A 26,636-nucleotide genomic window follows, 5' to 3' on the forward strand; every position below is an offset into this window, starting at 1 on the left:
AAGGATAATAAAATAATCCTTTCCTGCGCGGCCTCCCAAAGATGCGTATTTACAAAGCATATTTTATTGAATTTAATAAATCCGGATATACTTTGGAGATCATAATATTATTTATCTAAGAAATGTATTATTATAGCACATCTAGTATATTAATTAGTAGTATAAGTTAAATGTAAAAAAAAAAAACAAAAACAGAAATATTTCTGAAACACCCTTTATTAACGAATCGATTTACAGCTAATGGTGGAATACACATAGATACAAACATACATACACCTTCCTTTTGACTTTGCCGCAGAAGGGGAAATAGGGTAAAGAATTCATTTAGTAATAACGCTCCAACACCCCAAAGATCTTATCTCAGTTAGGAAGCGATATTCTCGAAAATAATATCAAAGGCGAACCCGCAATCGCATTTGCAAGCGCTTGTTGAGCGGATTTTCGCCCAACTCCATGATTGTGTTGAATAAGTCGATGAAGATTTTCATTGTGAGACTTTTTGAATCATCTAGGTACCCTGACCAAGACCAGACACCCGCGTGGATATAGGTTTTTTAAAAATCCCGTGGGAACTCTTTTCTTTTCCGGGTTAAACAGTTGCCCGTGTAAATTTCCGGGACGCAGGTTATCTTTGTAGTAAATTTCATATTTCAATTTCAATTTCAAAGCCTTTATTAATTTAATTCCTTACCTTATCTTAATTATATACATCTTTTTAAAGTTATACGTCTTATACATTTCATATCTTATACTAAATGTTAATATTTATATTAGTCTTTTTATTTAGTGTAGGAAAATGTATGAAATGTGTATGTGTTCTCTGAATGTATACTTATGTGCCTGTGGATACAAGTGTTTGTGAATGTGGAGTTGTCTAAGTTCATATAAATTAAATAAAGTAAATTTCATATAAATGAATTAAACAAATGGGCCTAGAATTCCGTGGGAATTTTTTTGATTTTCTGGGATAAAATATGTCTATGCCCGTCCCGGGGATGTAAGCTAAATCTACCAAATTTCGTAAAAATCGGTTAAACTGTTGGGCCGTGAAAAGCTAGCAGAAAGACAGACACACTTTCGCATTTATAATATTAGAATGGAAGTATGGATAGAGTAAAAGCAAAATAAATATGTCTTCATAGAGCCGAAGAAAGACATTTTCCTTAAGTCAAAACAAAGGTAGGTAATATATTATGATGAAAAACTAAGCAAAAAATGAAGATTTACTTAATGGCAACTAACGCACGGTAGAGAAAACTAAGTCCTCTCAGGTTTATGAGTCGGCTTATTACGACGACGGGGGAAAAAACTTTCTGCTTGTTCTAAGTTATTGTTGGACGTATGATTGTCACTGAAGTTACTCATGTGTTTGATTTATTGTGGCATATTTATATAGGTGAAGCTTTTTGTAAGGATATCTCGCAAAGTTTTAAGCAATTATATATCACTAGCTTTTACCCGCGCCTTGGTCCGCGCGGACAACACAAATTTTAAGCCCCTGTTTTATCCCTTTAGAGTTTGAATTTTCATAAATCCTTTCGGATGTCTATTTCATAATAGCTATCTGCATGCCAAATTCCAGCCCGATGCGTCCAGTACTTTGAGCTGGGCATTGATAGATCAGTCAGTAAGCTTTTCTTTTTAACCACCATCCCAAAAAGAGGGGTGTTATAAGTTTGAAGTGTGTATCTGTGTATCTGTGTATCTGTCTGTGGCCTCGTAGCGTCTAAACGAATGAACCGATTTTAATTTAGTTTTTTTGTGGCTTGATCGAGAGTGTTCTTAGCTATAATCCAAAAAAATTGGTTCAGCCGTTTGGAAGTTATCAGCTCTTTTTTGGTTTTCTTATTACTTTTTATATATTTAGATAAAATCGAGACGACGACGCGGACGTACATTATTGATTGTCAAAGCAAATCAATAGATAATCATCTCAGCTTAAACGTTTATGCACGTAACTTTAGTAGGTAGGTACATACCAGTAAAAAAACATTTAAGTATAACCTGGTACCAGTTTATACTTAGTATTTATTTTATTCTTATTTGTTTGAAAGTACTTTCAAACAAGGAAGAATAAAGTAAATATTTTACTTTATAAACGGACCAAAGTAAAGCCTTTTAGTTAAGTCGCCCAATAAAGTAAAAATAGAATGGTACATTTTTCTCCCAGCTTTGTGAAATTTGGACGAAACTCTTGCCAAAACATGTCTTTTCCGCAGAAATATTTTTTACCTTGTAATTTAGTAATCTAATTTATTGGTAGGACTATAACTTTAACCAGAATATTTAGTACAGTCGAGTTCAAAAGTTAATTAGTAAACTTTCAAAGCAACGGCGGTCTCAGATTTTTTTTGCTATTGTATCGAGGCGGATATCTAATGAAAGAGGAAAAAATTCCGAGTTCATAAATATAAATATTAAATATAGTACAATGTTAATATACACCAAGCGACAGAAAAAAAAAATTACTATATCAAGCTTAGCTTTAGCTTCATCTTGTCATTTCAATTATTAAAAGTACAAGTGTAAATTGAAAATTTAAGACAAGTGAAGATTACAGTAACTAGAAAAGAGCTGATAACTTTCAAACGGCTGAACCGATTTTCTTGGATTATAGCTAAGAACACTCTCGATTAAGCCACCTTTCAAACAAAAAAAAAACTAAATTAAAGTCGGTTCATTAGTTTAGGAGCTACGAGCCACAAACAGATACACAGATACACACGTCAAACTTATAACACCCCTATTTTTGGGTCGAGGGGGTTAAAAAAACCTGGTATATTAAACTTATTTATCGTAAAATATGTATTTTAGCAAAAGCCTCCAATCTGTTGAGACGTGTACACACGATTATGACAAGTAGGTACATTTGGATAGATCTAATGTACATTCCATATTTGCTCACATAAGTACTTGTGATATGTGTGGGCAGATTAAATAAATTCGTAGGATTGAATGTAGAATTCTTGGATACAGATCACATAGAGATGAAATCGTACATGAAATTGAAAATTCGAAATTGAAATGAAATTGATTAGATACATACCTATACTGTACATAGGTATACACAGTAACACACAAATCTTCAGAAATTCTTAATAATTTTGTGCTAATAAAAATAATAAGGATTATGTCTACTAGTCAAATCAGCAACTTTTATCAAACGTCAAAACGCTCGCATAGTAAGGCAGGTTAGTATAATAAAATACATACGAGTAAATGTGACGTCATACACTTTTGATGTAATTTGACGTACTTTTTTAGTTAGATCAACAATTTACAATGGTTAGCAAACGCAAATTTTCTTGGATAAAAAGTTTCCTATGTCAATTTCCGGGTCATAAGCTATCATACATCGGTTAAATGGATGGCCTAACCTAAGAGTGGGCTCTAAGAGTCCCGTGGGAATTCTTTAGGTTTCCGGGATAAATACTAGCCTATGTCCGTCCCCGAGATGTAAGCTAACTCTGTACTGAATTTCATCAAAATCGGTTAAACTGTTGGCAAGCGAGTACTCACCCAAGTGTATGAGTAGGGCAAATCGAAAAGCTACCAGACAGACACACTTTCACATTTATAATATTAAGTATGGATATGGAGTATATCTAATTACAAGCTCTCCCAATAACAGCTATACAGTAAAATTATTTGAAAAGAGGATTTTAAAATTAAAGAGTTCTGTTGTGTTATTTATTTTAACAATATTATATGAATAAAACAATATTTAGCGCTGACTGTACACTATATACGGCGGTGCAGCATCTCCACCCGTGCCCAGAATTGCGAAGTTCATTATACTCATTGAAAACTAGCAGACTGCCAACTCTGAAGTCTGAACTTCCTACGTGGATACCGAATTGTCCACTAACATCATTATGAATTTTGCCAAAAATAGATTTTCTAGATTCATCAGATATATAATAAAGCGGTATTTTAAAACTGAACGTTTTTACTAAATATCTTAAATTTTTCATGGAATTTTTCTGTATCGCCTTTTGACTTTTGTCTCATATCACGAATTAATTTTCGTTAAGCTATAATTAATTAGGTTACATTATACTACCGCTAGATTACGATAAATCGACTCATTAAGAGGGATCTCTCCGTCACTCGCTCCATACAAACGTAGTTCCAATTTCATTTGAATATTAAGCAACCAAAGTCCATGAAATTTTGCAGACATATTCTAGAAACTAATATCTATGCCTGTGGTTTTCCAGATTTCTGTTAAAATATTCGGTTTCAATGTTACGCGGTCTTAAAAATTCACATACATATCTTTGAGCCCCTGTAATTTTAAAACTACATATTTTTAGAAAAATCTAAAAGACCACACACACAGGCACAGATATTAGTTTCTAGAATATGTCTACAAAATTTCATGGACTTTGGTTGCTTAATATTCAAATGAAATTGGAACTACGATTGTATGAAACGAGTGACGGAGAGAGCCCTGTTAATAAACTAGCGTTCAGTCAAAAGTCAAAGTCATTTTGTATTGAATTGGGTACTATTCTACACTTTGGTTGCTTAATATTCAAATGCAATTGGAACTACGATTGTATGGAGTAAGTGACGGAGAGAGTCCTGTTAAATACACTACGCCAGAAGCTTCGTTTCGTTGCCTCTTCATTCAGCTTCACCTACTCGACCTTCGTTTTGGTTTTTTCACCGACTCGCTGCACTTGCTACCTCCTCCCTTCGCTTAGTTCAAAACCTCCTTCAGGAGATTCTAGATACAAAAACAAAAAAAAAACGACTTCAATTTATGGTTATTGAAGTCGTTTTTTTTTAATTCTTTTTATTATTTCACAATTTTATGTGGCCTCACTGTATTATATTATGCTATGCCTAGTTAAAAACTTACTATTTACTAGAGTACTAGACCATTACACTGATTGCGAGTAATTTACTCTTATCCATTAAACAGTTCTGTTCTCCATTTCCGAAGATATTCATCATAAATCTTCACCAAACTAAAATGGAACCACCTCTGCAGTATGCACTTACCAAACAAAAAGGAATAATAAAAATCAGTCCATATTTGGCGGAGAAATCGCGTAGATTTTTAACCCCCGACCCAAAAAGAGGGGTGTTATAAGTTTGACGTGTGTATCTGTGTATCTGTGTATCTGTGTATCTGTCTGTGGCATCGTAGCGCCTAAACGAATGAACCGATTTTAATTTAGTTTTTTTTGTTTGAAAGGTGGCTTGATCGAGAGTGTTCTTAGCTATAATCCAAAAAAATTGGTTCAGCCGTTTAAAAGTTATCAGCTATTTTCTAGTTTTCTTGTAGAAAAGAAGGTTAGATAACCGTTAGGTTCATAATATTATGTCAATTGACAAATGTCAAGCTGTCAAGATCGACGTTGCCTAAATACATGATTATTTGAAAATGATGTTTTGGAAAACTCAGATACTGTAACCTTGACTTGTCGGGGGTGTTATAAATTTTTAATTTACACTTGTGTATCCACAGTCTCAGCTACTACAATTAACTTCAAAACTTCAGCAAAGTTGATTCATTGCATGCTTTCCCGTGTTAAGTTACATTATATTTTACTAGTAAATCATACTTCGCAGAGCTTGTAAAATTAATTAAAAACTGTACCACTGAAGCTTTACAATTTTTAATGAAAAATATGAGTAAACTTTAATTATATTTTTATATTTTAATTAAAAGAAATTGTGGCGCATAAATGTTTCACAAAGTTTTCTAGTGGGTTTTATTTAGACAACTTGTTTTATAATATTATGTTCCCGTAATTTATGATTTTTTAAGAAAAAGGAAGAAATCCGCTTGCTGTTAAATTAAGAAAACCAAGCATATTTTAATTTTCTTTACGCTTTAGTTTCTGATGTGGAATACAAACATAGTTTGTGAAATCAGATAACAATAGGGATCTTATTTTTGAAAAAAGATTTTAAAGAAAATTACATTAAAATTACCCGTAGTGTAGTCTGGCAGTTGTCCTACCACTGATGAGGAAGAGACTAGCTATCAACTATTTTCTCGCTCAAGAAACGTACAATCGATGTATGACTCCGTATCAAAGAGATAATTAATATATCTTTCTCCAGTAGTTTGTTGCACCAACAAATCGAACTATTAAAGAAAAATTCATTCAGCCACGCTCTCTTAAGGGCCAAAAAGCTCGCGCAGTTTACATCATAAATAAATTATTTCTTAGGAAGTATAAAATAAAGGGTCTTCCAAAATTCGTAAAATCCACGTTCGCTGTTAGTTTTAAGTTTACTTACCATTTTAAATTATTGATTTATAACTAAAAAAGTACGTCAAATTACACCAAACGTTTATGACGTCACATCTGTGAATTTCATAGGAGCTTACTAAGCATTAAGCAAGCGTTTTGATGTTTGATAAAAAGTCGCTGATTTGACTAGTTTGTAGTCATCATGCCTATTATGACGTGGTACGTAAGATTATGTAGGTACTTTTTCTTTACTTTTTCTTTTTATATGAAGACAAGTGTAAATTAAAAATTTAGAACACCCCCGACATGTAAGGTTACAGTAATAACTAGAAAAGAGCTGATAACTTTCAAACGGCTGAACCGATTTTGTTGGATTATAGCTAAGAACACTCTCGATCAAGCCACCTTTCGAACAAAAAAAAAACTTAATTAAAATCGGTTCATTTGTTTAGGAGCAACGATGCCACAGACGGATATACAGATACACACGTCAAACTTATAACACCCCTCTTTTTGGGTTGGGGGTTAAAAAATCATAGTCACTCTACACACGTACATACTTGTAAATAGAATTAACCCGTGACAAGTACCTACGTGAAAACACGGTCTAGCGCACCCGAGCCACGTGCCCTGTTAATACACTTCTTTGTCGCTTTCATTTATTTTAATGTGTGTGTCCCTTTACCCAAACCGTACAAGCCTGTATAGGCTAGGAGCTGGTGCATCTTTAACGTCATCATCTGCAACATATTAGGTTGTCGATTGTAGGACTAAGCGTTTTTAAGAGTTTTTTTATTTATTTTTATACGAAATAGTGCGCAAATGAGCAGACGGGTCACCTGATGTTAAGTGATTATCGCTGCCCATGAACAATTGCAATACTGGAGGTACCGCCGCGTCGATGTGTTGCCGGCCTTTTAGGAATTTGTTGGTCCGCCCCTTGAATAACCCCATGTTGTAATCTAGTGTACCAGTACAATGTACAGTGTGTGAAGTGTAGTGTACCCGAAGGGTGCTAACCCTGTTACTCAGACTCCGCTGTCCGTTCGTCTATCTGTCTGTCATCGGGTTGTATCATGTGAAACATAATAGGTAGAGACCTGAAATTTTCACAGAATGAGTATTCCTATTGCCGCTATAGCGACAAATACTAAAAATTTCAAAATTGCCACAACGAAAATAAAAATATAATAAAAAAAGAGTTATTTCTTGTTCACTGGTACTGTGCGCGTCCTTTTTACCAAAAAAGGTTAAATTCTAGAACTTCAATAATTAGCTTATTTTAGTTGCACACCTTTGATCGTACCTACCTAATACAAAATTTAAATCGCTATAAAAAATAAACAAATCATTCACCCAGCTCTCAGCCTACTTATTTTAATGTTGTCCCTTGTCCACAAGCCCCGCTAAACTACCGTGTTTTATTGTCCACTCCCATTACAAGGAATTTTGGCTCTTTGTGTAGGTCGAACCTATTTAAGTTACAGGATCAGTTTCAGTCCTAGTCGTAGATTATAAGGATGATGCCCGCGACTTCATCCGCATGGATTTAGGTTTTTAAAAACCCTGTGGGCACGATGATTTCCCGGGATAAAAAGTAACCTATGTCCTTCCCCGGGATGTAAGCTAACTCTGTAGACTGACTCAGATTTCATCAAAATCGGTTAAACTGTTGGGCCGTGATAGGTGCGCTAGCAGGCAGACAGACATACACTTTCGCATTTATCATATTAGTATAGAGAGATGTATGGATTGTACGAGAGAAACATAATCAAACCTTATTCAAACTTTACTTTTATGAAATGCTTCAAAATACCTATACATCCATCCATGCATTCATCCATCCATCCATACATCATACATACACTTATACAATCATAACCCATCTTTTGGTTTTGCCGTAATCGGGTAAAAACGGTTGGAAATATAAAGCGATAAGATCCGAAATCCTTTCGCTTTCCTTAAAATTCTAATGTTCCCCACTCTATGGTAGTTGTCCAAATCTTGGAAACACGAAAACTTTTATCTTGCAAAATCCTACAAAGGAAAACCATAAGTACCGCTCTCAAAACGCCAAGAGTCCACAATAAAATATCATAATGGGGAAAACCATTTTCTGTTGTAAAATTGTAACATAAAAACACCAAACAACTTAACCGACATTAAATGGGAAAGTTTTGAACAAAACAATCCCACTGCGCGTTCTATTTACTTACTAATCTTAGTTTAGTAATCATACAGTGTGGACATGTATATTCTTACCCGACTACGGCAAAGCCAAAAGGAAGGGTTATGATTTTAGCATTCTTTGTATGTATGTTTGTATTCCGATTCTGTGTGTTCCACCGTAGCGCCTAAAGTACTGGGCCGGGTCCGGGTGACATAGGCTACATTTTATATGAAAAAAATCGACTTGATGGATGTTACATGCAAAAAAATGGAGATCTACAAGATTTTGTTTGCATCGAGTAGGATATTCAAATGAAAGAGGAAAAAATTCTGAGTTCATAAGTACAAATATAAGTACATTGTTAGGCCGACATGCATAAATCTAAAATCCTATAAATAAATGATAAAAAAAGTACAATGTTAAAATACGCCGAGTGACAGAAAAACAATTTTACTATATCTATCGCTTCCTATCGGAAGTTCGCGGGTAGTCGGGCTTTAGTGCTGTTTGACTTCATCTTGTAATGCAAAGAGGAGACCGTGTATTGTACGGAGCTGGATGTTCATCGTTACGGTACGGTTAACCATATAAATGCAAATTACGGCCAGAATCCACAATCCATATCCATGCTTTCCATACTCACTAATAGTATTGAATGCGAAAGTGTGTCTGTTTGTTTTGGTTGGGTGAAGCTAAGACTCGAGTGAAAGTTTTAAAAAGCAAACATTTCGTAATCTTGTTGGTTCCTCTCGAAAGGCATTCCGAACCAGTGGTACCTAATTGACAAACATTATTCATGCCAACTGTATGTTAGCTAAGCTGTGATATTAACAAGGGAGGACGAAACTTTATTCTAACTTCGAAACAAAACTTTCAGTTGGGTGTTTTTTACCTTTAGATAAAAGGCAGGGTAGGTACATTAAATATTAACGAATTTTCCGAAAGCCATTTTTACCAAAAAGGAAAAAGCTTATTGTAATCCGTGAGAATAATGCTATACAAAAGAATCGCAGGGGCTTTGATGGAGAGTTCTAGAGTATATATTTTACTAGCTGATGCCCGCGACTTCGTTCGCGTGGATGTAGGTTTTTTAAAATTCCCGTGGGAAATCTTTGATTTGCCGGGATAAAAAGTAGCCTATGTGCTAATCCAGGGTATAATCTATCTCCATTCTAAATTTCAGCCCAATCCGTCCAGTAGTTTTTGCGTGAAGGAGTAACAAACATACACACACACACACACACACACACACACCTACAAACTTTCTCCTTAATAATATTAGTGTGATTTGATGCTATACAAATACACATATCAGCGTGTAGCTCTAGACTTCAAGGTTCAAAACTTTCAAACTAAATGGACTTAGGTAGGTACGTTCTGATTCCAGAGGTTTTAAATACAGCATACGGAAACTTTGATCCTTTAAAAATAATTTCTATTGGGCGTTTTCTTGTTTCTGATTGGCTGAAATAATCGGTTTCTCAATTCTCTAGTGTGTGTCATAATAAGTAAATAAGCCTTTTTTTGCTCTTCATTTCACATAACTATGCTTTTTACATTATAATTATATATTATTCGTTATTAAAAACATTACATTAAATAATTATTACTAATATATATTAAGATCTGTAAACTAACCCAAATTCGCAATAAAGAAAATTGAATTGAATTAATCTTACAATCACTCTTATATAATATTATAAAGCCGAAAGTTTGTATGTGTATGTGTGTGTGTGTATGTTTGTTACTCCTTCACGCAAAAACTACTGGACGGATTGGGCTGAAATTTAGAATGGAGATAGATTATACTCTGGATTAGCACATAGGCTACTTTTTATTCCGGAAAATCAAATATTTCCCACGGGATTTTTAAGAAACTACATCCACGCGAACGAAGTCGCGGGCATCAGCTAGTCATTGATATATTTAGATAAACAAAAAAATATATTTCAATTCTTTTCGTAGTCTACCCACATGCCCTATAAATTAGTTAGAAGCGTCCAATTTAGTTCGCAACTCGTCACATAGAGTCGACAGGCAATAAATAGCGGAAGACCCAGGTGCCAGGTCTAAATGTGACATGACTCATAGCTCACGTGTGTATCTACATTTGGGAATGTATGAGGTGCGTGTACAGGTAGATATATTGCAGTATACAATATACATATCAATGTCTATTTAACAGGGCTCTCTCCGTTACTCGTTTCATACAATCGTAGTTCCAATTTCATTTGAATATTAAGCAACCAAAGTCCATGAAATTTTGCAGACATATTCTAGAAACTAATATCTGTGTCTGTGGTGTTTTAGAATTTTCAAAAAATATGTAGTTTTAAAATTACAGGGGCTCAAAGATTTGTATGAAAAATTTTAAGACCGCGTAACTTTGAAACCGAATATTTTAACAGAAATCTGGAAAACCACAGACATAGAAATTAGTTTTTAGAATATGTCTGCAAAATTTCATGGACTTTGGTTGCTTAATATTCAAATGAAATTAGAACTACGATTGTATGAAACGATTGACGGAGAGAGCCCTCTTAAGAATGCATGCCGTATTGATGATTGATGTATTACGTGTATTATTACACGTAATAACTCTTAAAATATCTTATAGTGCAATGATTTAATTAATACAATATATTTCTATAATGTAATTACATAATTCGTTATAGGGATAACGCACACCTACGGAATGGAGTGGAACCGACGCACAGCGAAAACAATGAAACATTACGCCGTAAAACTTGCAAGCGTGCGGCAGTCTATTTTATATCGAGACAATATCGTTCTTCGTTCATAATTCGAATATGTCTACAGCCTGTTGACAATTTTATTCTCATTACATTTTATTATTCTACCAAAGAATGCCACAATGTTGCAATAGATCATTCTGGTGTATAGCTTTATTTCATTGACATGCAGATTAAATTGGCATATTTAATGAAAACAAAACATTGCAGACACCCTAGGCTTGCGCCGCGTGTATCCACCGCGCTCAAACTAAGTTTCAATAACAACTCAAAATAAGTTTCTTTTGATATATCAAAAGAAACTTATTTTGAGTTGTCATTAAAAATTATTCTTCTCCGTGGCTACACTCCACTCTGCAAGTGTGCCTTGCACATCAATGCAGTTCAGTTCTTGAAAAGCTCTATAAATAGTCTTTATTGGTAAGTTAAAGTTTCTTGACAAAAGTTAAAGAATAAATCTTACCATCAACCGAAAGTAGAGCAACGTTTTGGTCATTCTCACTTCCACTTCACTTAATAATGGCAGCGCACCTGAAAATAAAAATAATTGTGATAAGGATAAATGGGATTTTTTAAATAATAAAAATAGAACGATAGAAAATTGACCAAAAATAATACACCTAATCAACAAGTGTAAATTAAAAAATTATAACACCCCCGACAAGTGAAGGTTAACCTCCTTCAAACAAAAAAAAACTAAATTAAAATCGGTTCATTAGTTTAGGAGCTACGATGCCACAGACAGATACACAGATACACACGTCAAACTTATAACACCCCTCTTTTTGGGTTGGGGATTTAGTTAATCTTCCCCAACCCGATACACAAAATTGCAGATATAATAAGTAATAACGCAAAGGTCAAAGCAACATCTATAAATTTTCATAATTATCTTCGAATATATCACGAACAATACAGCGATTTCCCGAGGTTATTTCCTCGTAGGAAATACGTTACGGAAACGTATAGGATTCCCTCAACTTTCACGCGAGGAATTCTGAAAGAATAATGAAAGCGATCGCACACGGTTTCAGCAAGACCTTTTTTTTTAAATATATAGACTAGCGCTTGGCTGTAATCAGACCTGCTAGCAAGTGATGATGCAGTCTAAGATGGAGCGCGCTTGCCTAGAAGTTGCCTATTCACTCTTGACTTGAAGGTACCCATATTAAAGGTGGAAGGGAAAACTGATGCCTGAAGGGCGTTCCATATCCTAGCGGTTCGAATTAGGAAAGAGGAAGCAAATCGTTTCGTACGTGTTCGAGGAATTTCTGTAAAAGCCACAACAAACCTACGCCAATTTTGCCAGAGTTGAAAATGCGAGCGATAGTGAGACTTTTTTTTTTGTTATTATAACACTAGCTGAAGCTCGCGACTTCGTTCGCGTGGATAGTTTTTAAAAATCCCGTAGGAACTCTTTGATTATCCGGAATAAAAAGTAGCCTATGTATTAATCCAGGGTATAATCTATCTCTATTCTCAGCCAAATCCGTCGTGTCGTTTGCGTGAAAGTGTAACAAACATGCACATATACACACAAACTTTTGCCTTTATAATATTAGTGTGATAGCGTGATAAAGGGGGAATTGTGTATGTGTCAGCTAGCTTTTCAAAACCCAATCATTGAAACAATTTTAACGGAATTTGGTACAAAGATAGCTTGTAACTCGGAGAAGGATATAGGCTACTTTGACCCTAGAAAATCTAACTGTTCCTGCAGGATTTAAAAAATATGTAAACCACCATGTTGTGACCATGTGCGGTCTCTTTAACATTCGCGCAAGAAATTCCGAAAACAATTATTATCCGACTCAGAACATACGATAGGGGAAAATGTTGCTGATTTTCTTTCACAATATCAAAAAAGAATTGTGTTATAAATAGAAATATGTATGAAACATAATGTCTTGTTCATTTTCTGACTGTGCTTTGTGGATTATAGTATAATTAAAAATCAAACGAACTTACCAAGTGAAGTTCGATTGTAATTATGCGAGCAGCTTCTTTCGACGCGATTTGGTTTACATATTGTAGAACGCGTCCCACGCATCAGCCTAGCACGGATTTTTAGATCTTTTTTGACTTTGAAATTGGCAACACTGCCTACCTGCATCCAATCCCCCACTATCGCCCTCCCACCACAGCTCGGACCACTTCACGACCGGCTTGTCATTTTAGTTGATAGTTATAGATAGATACATTTTATATTTGTTTATATATATGTATGTATATATATAAATTAGGGTAGGGTGTACTTTTGTGTACTTTATGAAAATAATAAAATTAGGGAGGGTGTGTATAAATCGCGTCGAAAGAAGCTGCTCGCATAATTACAATCGAACTTCACTTGGTAAGTTCGTTTGATTTTTAATTATGCTTCGCAGCTTCTTTCTTTGCGATTTGGTTTACATATTGTAGATGTTCAGAGCTAACAAATATAAAATGAGTAACCTATTTGGAAAATAAATAGATTACGTAAGTATTTGTGAATATTACAAATAAAAATTTACATTAAAAACATAATAGATTATGGTATATTATAGCTTGTTGAATCAACTTTTTTAATTGAGTAGGTATATACTTATACAATACATTTGTGATCTTATACATATACCTACTATCTACATAATAAATTGGCATGTTAAATATAATAAATAATAATAAATTTAATAAATCAACAAAAGTTATCGTTAACTAAGTATCTTTATCTCTCTTTTATAAAATTTAGCGAAAGTAGCCGATAACTGGCTGTAATCAGCAGTGTTATCATTGTTGACACCTGCTCTGCTGGCTCCAGATGTGGATGCATGGCGTGTTATGTGAGCACTAAATTTTGTCATATCAATAACACTTTTATGAATTGTTATCCAATGACTCAATCATTGGGATGATAACTTTTTGTAAGGCCCTTTGTAACTAATATAAACAAATAATCATTATTAGTTTCACGAATAGAATTTGTTTTATTGATATACTACTTTAAACATGTATCTGAATATATACTAAAATTTTCACTAAAGAAAGGTAATTTCAAAAAAGGGTTGAGAATTGAGATGAATTAGGTCAAGAGGTCGTTATCAAATCTGAAATTTTAATAGTAGTCTAGTTCAGCCTATTGACGTTGCTTATTTTTATCAGTGAAAAAGTAAGCACTCTATGAGTAAGCAGTCATTAAAGCCAACAAAGTAAGGGTCTTTTTTGAAAGATTTCCCAAGTTGAGGTTCTCATGTGGCCATTGTTCAGATAAGTAACTAGGAACAGTGTCAGTATCCCATGTTATATTATACTTTGGTTGAGTTGGGCTTGACCTGCAACTCCCTTCATAAACTTCCTAATTTGATAGTCATCTAACATATTAGGAAAACCCAATAACAAGGCAGATAAGTACAAATTTACAGTTCCATTTTTTGTACTCTTATCAAATATTTTTGTAAGAAAATCTAAAATCACAATAACATTTTTGTGACTATAATGATAATCATTTTGTTTACGATATTCTATCTAGGACCTAATACGTGTATCGCATTGTCTGTACGTAATGGTCAGAATGTGAATTAATCACAAGATCAACAATTATTGCTGGTACCGACATTTTCAGATATTTTTGTCGCATAATTTCACGGTGACTAAGTGGATTGTTTTGTGAAGATTATGAGGTTTTCTGAAAGGTCAAAAGATTAACGTTAGGATGAAAGTATACATAGGTACATGGTGAGCAGACCGATCTTGTAAACAAAGGAAACTAGGCTTGCGATGGCTAGTTATTATTTTTATAGGTTTTAAGTTATTATTTTTCTTATCATTTTTAAAATTAAAATCAATGGTGGAAACGCATAATAGTACAAATGTTTTTAGGACACCGTAGAGGAATCAACAGTACATGCATCAGGATTGATTTTCTATGTGATGTAAGTCTCACATTTTGCATTGCAACGACTAGCGAACAAATCTATTTCAAAACTGTCAAACACTTGAGTCAACGTTTTAAAAGCATAGTCAGTTAATTCCTGGTTAATTCCCATTCGGTGTCCTGGAAAGATTTTCTCGACAAAATATTAGCTTAGGTATTATCTTTAATTAATAATAAAGATGTAAATACATAAGAATTACGGGTACTGCGCGCTTCCCCCGTACAATTTACGTAGAAAATAACTGTTGTACTATCAATCCTTAAAAGGATTGTCTACGTTACAAAGATCATTTGCAAATACCTTCAAAGCTAGGAAAACTGCCTTTAGTTCTAACTCGTTTATATGTAAACAAGAGTCTTTCTTCTTACGACCGGACGCTACACTGTAGCTACACTATACATTATTATAATAAAAAGCACTCCAGTTAAGCATGCGTCCGAATGTTTAATTATCAATTAATTAAAGGTGAAAATGCACTGTTGATACTATTTAACTTTCTCAAATCCTCAATCCTCAAAAACTCAAATTTAACTATTTCAAATTGCTAAGGCGGTGAATGTTTTTGTTCGTAACTCGGGTTATTTAGTAAGCAATGATACTTGTGACGTTTGAACATTTTCGTATAATAACCCACGAATATTGGACTCCAGGATAAGCTGAAATTAACGGTTCAAACAATCTAGCAAAATCACGAAGTTTGCGTTTCGATTGTGTGAATATCTTTTCAAAAAATAATAATAATAATTAATTTTAATTTTCTTATCATCAAGAAGTTTTAAGTATCATGTCAGAATGCTCACGACATTTAAAACGTAAATATTTTCGCTGTGATATAGTTATATTAAAAAACATGCATCTTTTAGGCTGATTTAAGCCAAGTGACAATTAATTTTGATGCAGTGCGATAATCTTCTATTTTAAAATTACTACTTTTAATAAACCTAAATAGGTTTATAAGGTTTAAATACTAAAATATACTATAATAGTTCTTATCTAGAACTGAGAGTTGTGATTCGTCATTTACGAATCGCTCCTATTTCGAGTAATTTGTTTAATGGTTTTTGAAAATCTAAAGACTTGTGAGGTGATTTTGGGCAACAATCACTGGGATTGCTATTTTGGATAGGCGTGCTTATAAAAGGAATGTAGCCTTCGATCCATTATAAAACAATTAGATCACTTGTAATAAATACATGATCATTCATGTGAGAAAGGACGTAAACGTCATGCGTACGATACCTCGTGTAGCACTAGCGGCGGCTGTGAGCGCATGCGGCGCGGCGGCGACGGCGGCGGCGAGCGCTCGGGTGCCGCGGCGCGGAGGGGCCGGCTGCTCTGCTGCTGGTACTGGCGCGGAACTAGCCGACTCTTCCCTATATCTTGTTTGATTTTTCCGACACATTATCGCCGAATATATACTTGTTAGTATTTGAGTTTTCAAGAGTGTCTATAGAAGACACCACGAATTTTTTCCTGCTTCGTTGTGGTGCATATCACATAAGATTCGGCAGGCGTCGTTCGCTATTGCTCTTGGTTTAAACCTTCGTATATTATGATTTCTAGTGCTGGAGTTAAGGCAGTTACGGTGTTACCGAGTTGTTTGTGCAATTACATAATTACATTTTACAAAGGGTTCCGTTAGGACTGCTTTTAGCCTCTCAGTTCAAAATTGGAGGTAAAATTTTATCAATTTTCGAGTGACATAATTTCAGTAACCGGGTTTGACTTCTACTTCACGTGCAACCAGCACGTGAAGTAGAGAAGCATCGTCGCTATATTCATCATGAATATTTGAATGAATGAAAACAAAATTGAAATAGCCCTCAATTTAGCTATTCGCTATTTTATTTTTGTTTTGACGGTAAGAGCCCAGAATTTGGCAATTACGCATCAATGTGGTAAGCTTGATGGATAAAATCCAGGTATTCATCATGAATATTTGAAAGAATGAATATTCAAATTTAAATCAAATTCAAAACATTTTTATTCAATTAGACTTTTACAAGTTCTTTTGATCGTCGAAAGCATCTACCACTGGTTAAAATAAAATTGAAATAGCCCACAATTTAGCTATTCGCAATTTATTTTTGTTTTGATGGTAAGAGCCCAGAATTTGGCAAATACGCATCGTGACGGTAAGAGCCCAGGAATTTGGCAAATACTCATCACTGTGGTAAGCTTGATGGATAAAATCCCTGTATTCATCATGAATATTTGAAAGAATGAAAATAAAATTGAAATAGCCCACAATTTAGCTATTCGCTATTTATTTTTGTTTTGATGGTAAGAGCCCAGAATTTGGCAAATACGCATCGTGACGGTAACAACCCAGGAATTTGGCAAATACGCATCACTGTGGTAAACTTGATGGATAAGATCCCTGTATTCATCATGAATATTTGAAACAATAAAATTGAAATAGCCCACAATTTAGCTATTCGCTATTTATTTTTGTTTTGACGGTAAGAGCCTAGAATTTGGCAATTACGCATCAATGTGATAATTATCCATCAAATAAACTGCAGCTATTTATCATGAATATTTGAAAGAATAAAAATTCTTTAAATTAAAACTCCAAATATTTCTAGTCAATTAGACTTTTAAAAGTTCTTTTAAATCGCCAAAAGCATCTACCACTGGTTAAAATAAAATTGAAATAGCCCACAATTTAGCTATTCGCTATTTATTTTTGTTTTGACGGTAAGAGCCCAGAATTTGGCAATTACGCATCAATGTGGTAAGCTTGATGGATAAACTCCAGCTATTCATCATGAATATTTGAAAGAATGAAAATTCAAATTTAAATTAAAACTCAAATATTTTTATTAGACTTTAAAAAGATTCTTTTGAATCGTCAAAAGCATCTACCACTGGTTAAAATAAAATTGAAATAGCCCACAATATAGCTATTCGCTATTTATTTTTGTTTGACGGTAAGAGCCCAGAATTTGGCAAATACGCATCATTGTGGTAAGCTTGATGTATACAATCCAGGTATTTATTATGAATATTTGAAAGAACGAAGTCTTCTTTAAAATTATATTTTTGTATTGGTTTAATTTTAATAAAATGGATTTTACTTACGATTTGTGTTCTCGTTTTCTCTGGCGTTTTTCATTTAGCCTCCTTATTTTTCTCCTAATTCTTTCCTCTGGGTCCTCATTTTTCCTCTTCTTCCCCATGTTCAGAACGATGATTTTAATAATATTTCGTGCGGGTTTCTGTGACGTGCGTAGGCTTCGGCACGGAAACATGTAATGACAAGCCGGTCGTGAAGTGGTCCGAGCTGTGGTGGGAGGGCGATAGTGGGGGATTGGATGCAGGTAGGCAGTGTTGCCAATTTCAAAGTCAAAAAAGATCTAAAAATCCGTGCTAGGCTGATGCGTGGGACGCGTTCTACAATATGTAAACCAAATCGCAAAGAAAGAAGCTGCGAAGCATAATTAGTCAATAAAATATGCTTAGTGTAATATTTTATTATACTGCAAACTATTTTTTTTTAATGAGTTATTTGGTTGCGGAAGAACTTGAGAAACCCCCGAATTATCATCACAAGAAAACCCCGACCATCAATGCTTACCTACTAGGTGATGCTTGCCTAGGCCACTCTCCGGCACTCTTATAAAGCCTATTTCACTCTTCTTGACTTTTCAAAAAAGGAAGAGGTTCTCAATTCATCGAAATCTTTTTTTTTTTTGAATTTAAGTTTATTTTATAACAAGTGTTAATTAAAAATTTATAACACCCCCGACAAGTAAAGGTTACAGTAACTAGACAAGAGCTGATAACTTTCAAACGGCTGAACCGATTTTCATATCTGATAGCTAAGAAAAAGTTCATTGCTTTAGGAGCTACGATGCCACAGACAGATACACAGATGCACACGTCAAAGTTATAACACCCCTCTTTTTGGGTCGGGGGTTAAAAAAACTCTTATGTCGATGTCAATAATATATTAATATTATTTTAAACATAAAATCCCACCTTTCAAACAAAAAAAAAACTAAATTAAAATCGGTTTATTACTTTAGGAGCTACGATGCCACAGACACATACACACGTCAAAGTTATTACACCCCTCTTTTTGGGTCGGGGGTTACAAAAAACTCTTATGTCGATGTCAATAAAATATTAATATTATTTTAAACATAAAATCCTACTGTTATAAATTATTCCCAATCGATTACAGTTTAATCAGAAAGGGTTTGCCCGATGGGACGGTAACGGCCGTTCTAGGCTTAGTGCCGGCTTAATAGATCCTGATAAGTCTTCGAGGCCACGGTCATAGGCCGTTTGAGACCGGCCGTAGTTTATTTAATATCAAGGCATTAGGTATAAAATATTCAGGATCTGTAGGGTACAGTTTAAGCTTCAATATTGGTGCCTAATGGCGTCCATTAGACGAAGGTCAAGTCGCAATAGTTCAAAGAACCTTGGGGTGCAAAAGTGCTAAAATGGCGACCTCGTGCTGGAAAGTGCAGCGTTGGCGGACCCCGCACTATGTGAATAGACAATCATCATCACGATCAACCTATCGCCGCCTCACTACTGAGCACGGGTACTCCTCTCAGAGTGAGAAGGGTTTGACTATCGTGTACCATGCTGTCCAAGTACGGATTGGCAGACTTCATTCAATTTCAATATATTGCAACTCCATATAAATTCATTCCTTGAATATAACATTTGGAGTAAATACTATGATTATACAAGGTAGTATTATTATGGATACTCAGTTTTGGGTGTCGCAATTTAGTCTGTGCAGCAGACCTTAGTAGGGAGACCCATATTTTTATTTATTTTTATTGGAGTCCTTGAGAAATTGATTTATATCACTATTATATGTATTCATGAAACTCTCAGGCATGCTGGTTTTCTCACGATGTTTTTTCACCGTTAAAGCAAATGATTATTTATTTAATTACTTAAAATGGGTTGATGCCCTAAAGCCTGAAGCAGAAATTCCCCCTTCAAGGCACCAACCTAGGACCTCCCACCTAAATGGGCAATACTGTGCCAGGGAGGTACTCGTATCATGCTATAACAAGTGTAAATTAAAAATTTATAACACCCCCGGCAAGTGAAGGTTGCAGTAACTAGAAAAGAGCTGAAACTTTCAAACGGCTTAACCGATTTTCTTGAACTACAATTTTGGTACATGAAAAATAAAATAAATAAATAAATAAATAAGAACAAGCCACCATTCAAACAAAAAAAAAACTAAACTAAAATCATTAGTTTAGGAGCTACGATGCCACAAACAGATACACAGATAGGTACACACGTCAAACTTATAACACCCTCTTTTTGGGTCGGGGGTTAAAAACAATACAGAAAGATAATTCAGAGCGAACTAGTTTTTGACGACTAGAATTTTGGCGCTACCTGAACGGAAGATATCATGTCACAGAAACAATTCATGCCAATATTATACCGAAAAGACAATACTAATCCCACACGTTCGCGAGGAAATTCAATTATGTCTAACAGATAACTTCCAAGGCTGACAAAATAATATTATTCCAACTCCTAACAAGTTCCTTTATTCAATTTATGGACACATAATATTAATCTGTTTTCCTTGTACCTCCCCCGGGGAATCCCATGTTAAAATGGTTAACCCGGTAATTTCTGCTACGGAATATCACTTCCGTATATTGTCATAATTATCTATTAACTGTCTATTAAAGACAGAACCGATTTTTCAATCGTCAAATAACTTTTATCTGAGGATTACATTTAAGGGTTTGACAGATTTCCTATACAAAAGTGTTGGAAAAATTGAAATTTTTCGTAAAAGTGCCGATTTTTCAATCGTCAATCGTCGTTATATAGAGTTTACACTATATATTCGAGACGTATTTCGGGATTTTTGGAAATTCCCACTTCTTACCGATTTTAAATCCCACTAAAATGAAGCCGGAACAGGTCAGCTAGTATTATAATAGATTAGCTGATGCCCGCGACTTCGTTCGCGTGTATGTAGGTTTTTAAGAATCCCGTAGAAACGTTTTAATTTTCCAGAATAAAAGTAGCCTATGTGTTAATGCAGGGTATAATCTATCTGCATTCCAAATTTCATCCAAATCCGTTCAGTACTTTTTGCGTGAAAGAGTAACAAACATACACACATACATACTTAAACTATCGCCTTTATAATAAGTATTAGTGTGATACCTAGTAATAATCTAAAGCAAGTACAGACAGCTGATTACTAAATTAATCCGAACTTAAGTTCCAGTCCTGCCCCAAAGTACTTAGGTGTCAAGTGAGTGACAGGGACCTAAATAATAAAGTATCTAAGTTAGGACATGTTCTAACGATAGACACGTCGAATACTCTAAGCTCATTAAATCCTAATGCTTATTTATCTCTCTTCAGGCATTAAGCGAGAATTAAACATTAGATTAAAACTCTAAATTAACTTTTATGTCTACGTTAACGTTTGTCAAGTAATTAAGCAATTTACACATTAACACGACACAATAATTAATTTAACGTGACGGTTTTTTAATTAATATTACTTGTTATGTATGGCAAATTGAAAGGACCCCTAACAGCTACGCCGAAAGCTATAATTTATCATGAATGATATTTTTATTGTCTATTCAATAAAATTGATAAAATCGAAAAATAAGATATGGATAATATCATCCATTAGAAATCTCGATTAAATAAAACGGTATTATACTGATAGAAAAACGCAGGTGTACGCCTGCTTTTTGGATCTGTCTAAAGCATTTGACTTGGTCTCATATGACGTTCTATGGCACAAACTCAAATACGAAACCGGGGCTAGGTCAGAACTGCTGTCCTTGTTAAAGTATTGGTATAGTAACCAATTAAATGTGGTTAAATGGGGTAACTCTTTTAGTGACCCATATGGGTTGAGTTGTGGAGTGAGGCAGGGGGGGCTGTCGTCACCGAGGCTGTTCAATCTCTATATGAACCAACTGATAGAGAGGCTCAGCAAGGCGGGTGTTGGCTGCTCAATAGATGGCGTAAGCATCAATAATATTAGTTATGCAGATGACATGGTGTTGCTGAGCCCCTCAGTTAGTGGCCTCAGAAAGCTGTTACGTATTTGTGAGGAGTATGCAGAGGAGAACGGACTCAGCTACAACTCAAAAAAGAGTGAGTTTCTTGTCTTCAGAGGGAGGAACAAACCTATAACCTTTACTCCTAGCATATATCTGTGCGGTACCCCTCTGAAGCAAGTAGCTGAGTTCAAGTACCTCGGCCACGTGGTGACTGAGCGCCTCGATGACGACAAAGACATGGAACGGGAGCGCAGGGCGCTGTCGGTCCGCGGCAATATGTTGGCTCGCAGATTTGCACGCTGTACAACGCAGGTAAAACTGACCCTTTTCAGAGCCTACTGTCAATCTTTTTACACGTGCAGTCTGTGGACGGACTATACGCAGCGGTCCTACAGCGCCTTACGTGTTCAATACAACAATGTGCTGAGGGCGATGCTGGGAAAACCACGGCACTGCAGCGCGTCCGCAATGTTTGCGGATGTGCGCGTGGATGATTTCTACGCGATCATGCGCAAGCGTGCGGCGTCTATGATAAGCAGAATCGTGACTAGTACCAACTCCCTCCTCAGCGCGTTGGCATGGAAGCTGGACGGCCCCCTCTGGAGGACCTGGAACGCTGCACATGTTGAAATAAGGGCGCCTAAAAGGTGGTTTTGAAATGTAGCTAATTTTATAGCTAGTAAGTACTAACATAGTTTTTAAGTTATTGTTACTAACACTTTGATTTAGGTTTAGCTACTAATATAGGATTAAGTAAATAACAATGTTACTAACACATAAATATGGACTATGTATAATAATGGTCTGAAATAAACAAAAAAAAAAAAAAAAAAGTGTTTTGCCATTATGTATCGAGTATAATATAACAAAATCCAATAAATTATTTAAATGATTAGTTAAAACAAATTAAATCACAGTAAACCACACACTAATTAATTATCACCAAAGTCGGCCATTGCGAAACAATTTCAAAAATAGAACAATACATTTCCCGCCAAACTTCACCTTCACCCACATTTCATTCCGAATTCAGTTTTTTTTTTCAATAAGCGAGGCAAAGGATCGCTAACATGAAAGGTCAAACCAACAAAACTTAAACCCACGCAAACCAATCACACAACGGTTTAAAATTGGAACACTTAATTTTCCACTGAACTCAATAATTTCACGGTCACATTCCAATTTTAATTTAAGATATTTTTTTTAATGCCAAGGCAAAGGTTTGTCAAACTTTTTTTTACTTACTGTATTGCGCGCCTAACACAGCGATACTGAGGGCTGATCTGTTAATTCATTTGAAGAGCTTCTAAAAAAAGAAAGCATAGTCAGACGTGAGAATTGTGAGTAGGTGGAGCATCATAATAAAGCGTTTTATTAATATACCTAACGAGGTGGTTGTAATTTCGAGAGCGCTATGTAAAAAAGGCAAAACTCTACCACGCTCTACTAAAGATCTAGATTTTTCCGTGGCTCACCAAAATTTAAGGCTAGGAACCATTCTCTTCTCCGAAAAAAAAATTATCCTTAGGTATATAGATAAGGTCGGTCTTCAGAATTAGAAATAACATAAAAGTCGGCTATTGACGCGATTCATTTATATCTGTTTAAGTTTTTAGGGTTCCGTACCCAAGAAGTTCCAATACAACGGAACCCTATCACTAAGATCCGCGTCTGTCTGTCAGCGGGTTGAATCTCGTTAAAACAAGAGTGAATAGGCACCTTCTAGGTAAGCGCGTCCCATCTTAGACCACATCATCACTTTCCATCAGGTGTGATTGTGGTCAAGCGCTTGCCTATAGTGAATAAAAAAAAAAAAACCGTAATAGGAAGGGAGTTGAAATTTTCACAGTACATGTAATTTCTAGTGCCGTTATAAATAACAAATACTAAAAATTTTAAAACTGCCACCATGAAAATTAAAATAAAATAATAAAATAAAAAGTATTATTTCTTGGACGTTGGTACAGAACCCTTCGTGTGCAAGTCCGACTTGTACTTGACCGATTTTTTTTTATGTAGACTGAAATATTGCGGGATAAAGGGTCCGTCTAAGCCTATTTAGAATGAAAGTTAGTTTAATTTTTGTATGCTTTTTAGTGATGCTGGCTATTAAAATGAAGCATTACTAAAAAGAAAGCTGTCCTACTGAGAAGAGCTAGCGAGAAACTCAGCAGGTGCTCTTTTCAGCCAAAATAAATTCAGGGTCAGCCAAAGTACAATGTGACATTGAGGGTTCAAAAATAGTATTTTAAATCCCACTTAAATCGTCATGAAACGCTTAGGATTATCTATACTAATAAATAAAATTGGAGTGTCTGTCTGTAATTTCGAAATAACTACCTCATATTAAGCTCATATGGTTATTTGAACGATACCATAACTGAATCACACGTTTTTAAAATTTTTGTCTGTCTGTCTGTCTGTCTGTCTGTCTGTCTGTCTGTTTGAAAAGGCTAATCTTTGGAACGGCTGAACCGATTTTGACGGGACTTTCACAGGCAAGTAGAGGATTGACCAGGGCGTAAAATAGGCTACTTTTTAACCGACTTTCAAAAAGGGAGTTGTTTTTCTACCTATGTACACCGAAATCTCCGAGATTTCTGAACCGATTTGCGTCATTTCTTTTTTAATCGATAGAGGAACTTTGCGACATTGTTTCATAAAAAATTTGGAGTCCAACTCCTCAATCCTGATGCTGCAGGGGATCTGACCAATCCACGCGGGCGAAGCTGCGAGCATCAGCTAGTGATAAATAATTTTGATAACATCGTGTTGTGTTGGCAAGTGGTTGCCAACGACTGAGTAGGCGTCAGAAATGATTCGAGAGAACTTTTTGGTAAAGCTTGAGTTTGGTTTTTCGATCATTTCGGGACATTACGGGTTGATAACCTAAGCCCTTTTTACTCTGAGAGGAGACCAGTGCTCCGAAGTGTAATACTTAGGCGGGGTAATATCATCAACTAGCCGATGCCCGCGACTTCACAGGCGTGGATTTAGGTTTTTCAAAATCCCGTGGTAACTCTTTAATCTTCCGGGATAAAAAGTAGCCTATGTGTTAATCCAGGATATTATCTATCTCTTTTCCAGATTTCAGCCAAATCCTGAAGTAGTTTTTGCGTGAAGGAGTAACAAACATACACACACACACACACACACATACACACAAACTTTCGCCCTTACAATATTAGTGTGAAGTGTGAAGATATCATCAAAGACTTGAGGTATTTCAACATGACACAAATAAAACACGGTAATCGAGCGCTGTGAGAGCGCGAATCTGTTTGCCAAATATTGCGACAGACGGGATATACTCAGGAATTCAGACAGCACTAAGGCGCAGCGCATACAGGCAGAGCCAGGCTTTTTTAGGGTTCTGTAGTCAACAGAAATCTTATTACTTCGCCATTCTTGTGCGTCCGTCCACGGCTAAGGTGGCTAAGATCTCAAAAGGCGCTGCGCATACAGGCAGAGCCGGGGAGTGACTTTTTTAGGGTTCTGTAGTCAACAGAAGTCTTATTATTACGCCATGCTTGTCCGTCCGTTCACGGCTAAGATCTCAAAGACTCTTAGTACTAGAAAGCTGTAGTTAGGCTTGGCTGTATTTAATCAGGCCGGCAAAGTAGTAAAATGAAATCTTGAAAAAAATCAGGGTACTTACAAACAAAAGGAATGTTTCCGTTTTTAAATAAACAGTATTTTGTGTCAGACTGAAAGATTATCTATACATAAAATAAAATTGTAGAAAAGTGGTGTCTGTACAATGGAAATATATAAAAAAAAAGTAGCAGGGGTTGTTATTATATCGATGCCGAACCCGATATTGTAATTAATTTTTTTTTGTCTGTTTGTCTGTGTGTTTGTGGACGCTAATATCAGAAACATCTTATTCGATTTAGATACGGTTTTCATTAATATATTGTAGTAAGCTTCACTTAACATTTAGTGTTTATTTCATGTCAATCGGTTCATAAATAAAAAAGTTATGTCAATTTAAAGAATCACGGCGAACATTTTTAACGTACAGAGTAAGTACTACACGCCTCGCGCCTGAGCGTCCGTGACTAAATAAAGAGCGCTGAGAGAAACGACGGTATATGTAATTCAAAATATGGTGCCCGAAAAGTCACTATTCCACGCGAACGAAGTCGCGGGCACAGCTAGTATACAAATAAAACGCGGTAATCGAGCGCTGTGACAGCGCGAATCGGTTTGCCAAGTATTGCGACAGACGGGATATACTCAGGAATTCAGACAGCACTAAGGCACAGCGCATACAGGCAGAGCCGGGGAGTGACTTTTTAGGGTTCTGTAGTCAATAGAAGTCTTATTATTACGCCATGCTTGTCCGTCCGTCCACGGCTAAGACCTCAAAGACTCTTAGTACTAGAAAGCTGTAGTTAGGCTTGGCTGTATTTAATCAGGCCGGCAAAGTGGCAAAATGAAATGATGAATGATGAATCTTGAAAAAAAATCAGGGTAGGTACTTACAAACAAAAAGAATGTTTCCTTTTTTAAATAAACAATATTTTAATTCACACTTAAAGTTTAAA

General features: G+C 35.4%; 2 protein-coding genes across 2 annotated transcripts in view; one reads left to right on the forward strand and one right to left on the reverse strand.

Annotated features, from left to right (window-relative positions):
• LOC123872766 (RING finger protein nhl-1) overlaps positions 1-23,383 on the reverse strand; it is a 126,876-nt gene extending 103,493 nt beyond the window's left edge. The window contains exons 1-2 of the mRNA XM_045917278.1: positions 23,332-23,383; positions 11,602-11,669 (exon numbers count right to left, since the gene is read on the reverse strand). The gene's annotated coding sequence lies outside the window, so the exon portion shown is untranslated. The remainder of the gene's footprint in view (positions 1-11,601; positions 11,670-23,331) is intronic.
• LOC123872617 lies at positions 21,991-22,743 on the forward strand. The gene has a single exon (XM_045917000.1). The coding sequence runs from the start codon at positions 21,991-21,993 to the stop codon at positions 22,741-22,743; it is 753 nt and encodes a 250-aa protein (XP_045772956.1).
• Positions 23,384-26,636: the final 3,253 nt, after the last annotated feature.

The sequence above is a fragment of the Maniola jurtina genome, chromosome 15, assembly GCF_905333055.1.
Source record: "Maniola jurtina chromosome 15, ilManJurt1.1, whole genome shotgun sequence".
Taxonomy (NCBI): Eukaryota; Metazoa; Arthropoda; class Insecta; order Lepidoptera; family Nymphalidae; genus Maniola; species Maniola jurtina.

Excerpts from the sequence above, each read along its gene's own strand:
- LOC123872617 (XM_045917000.1), top strand. The coding sequence starts at position 21,991 with ATGAACCAACTGATAGAGAGGCTCAGCAAGGCGGGTGTTGGCTGCTCA.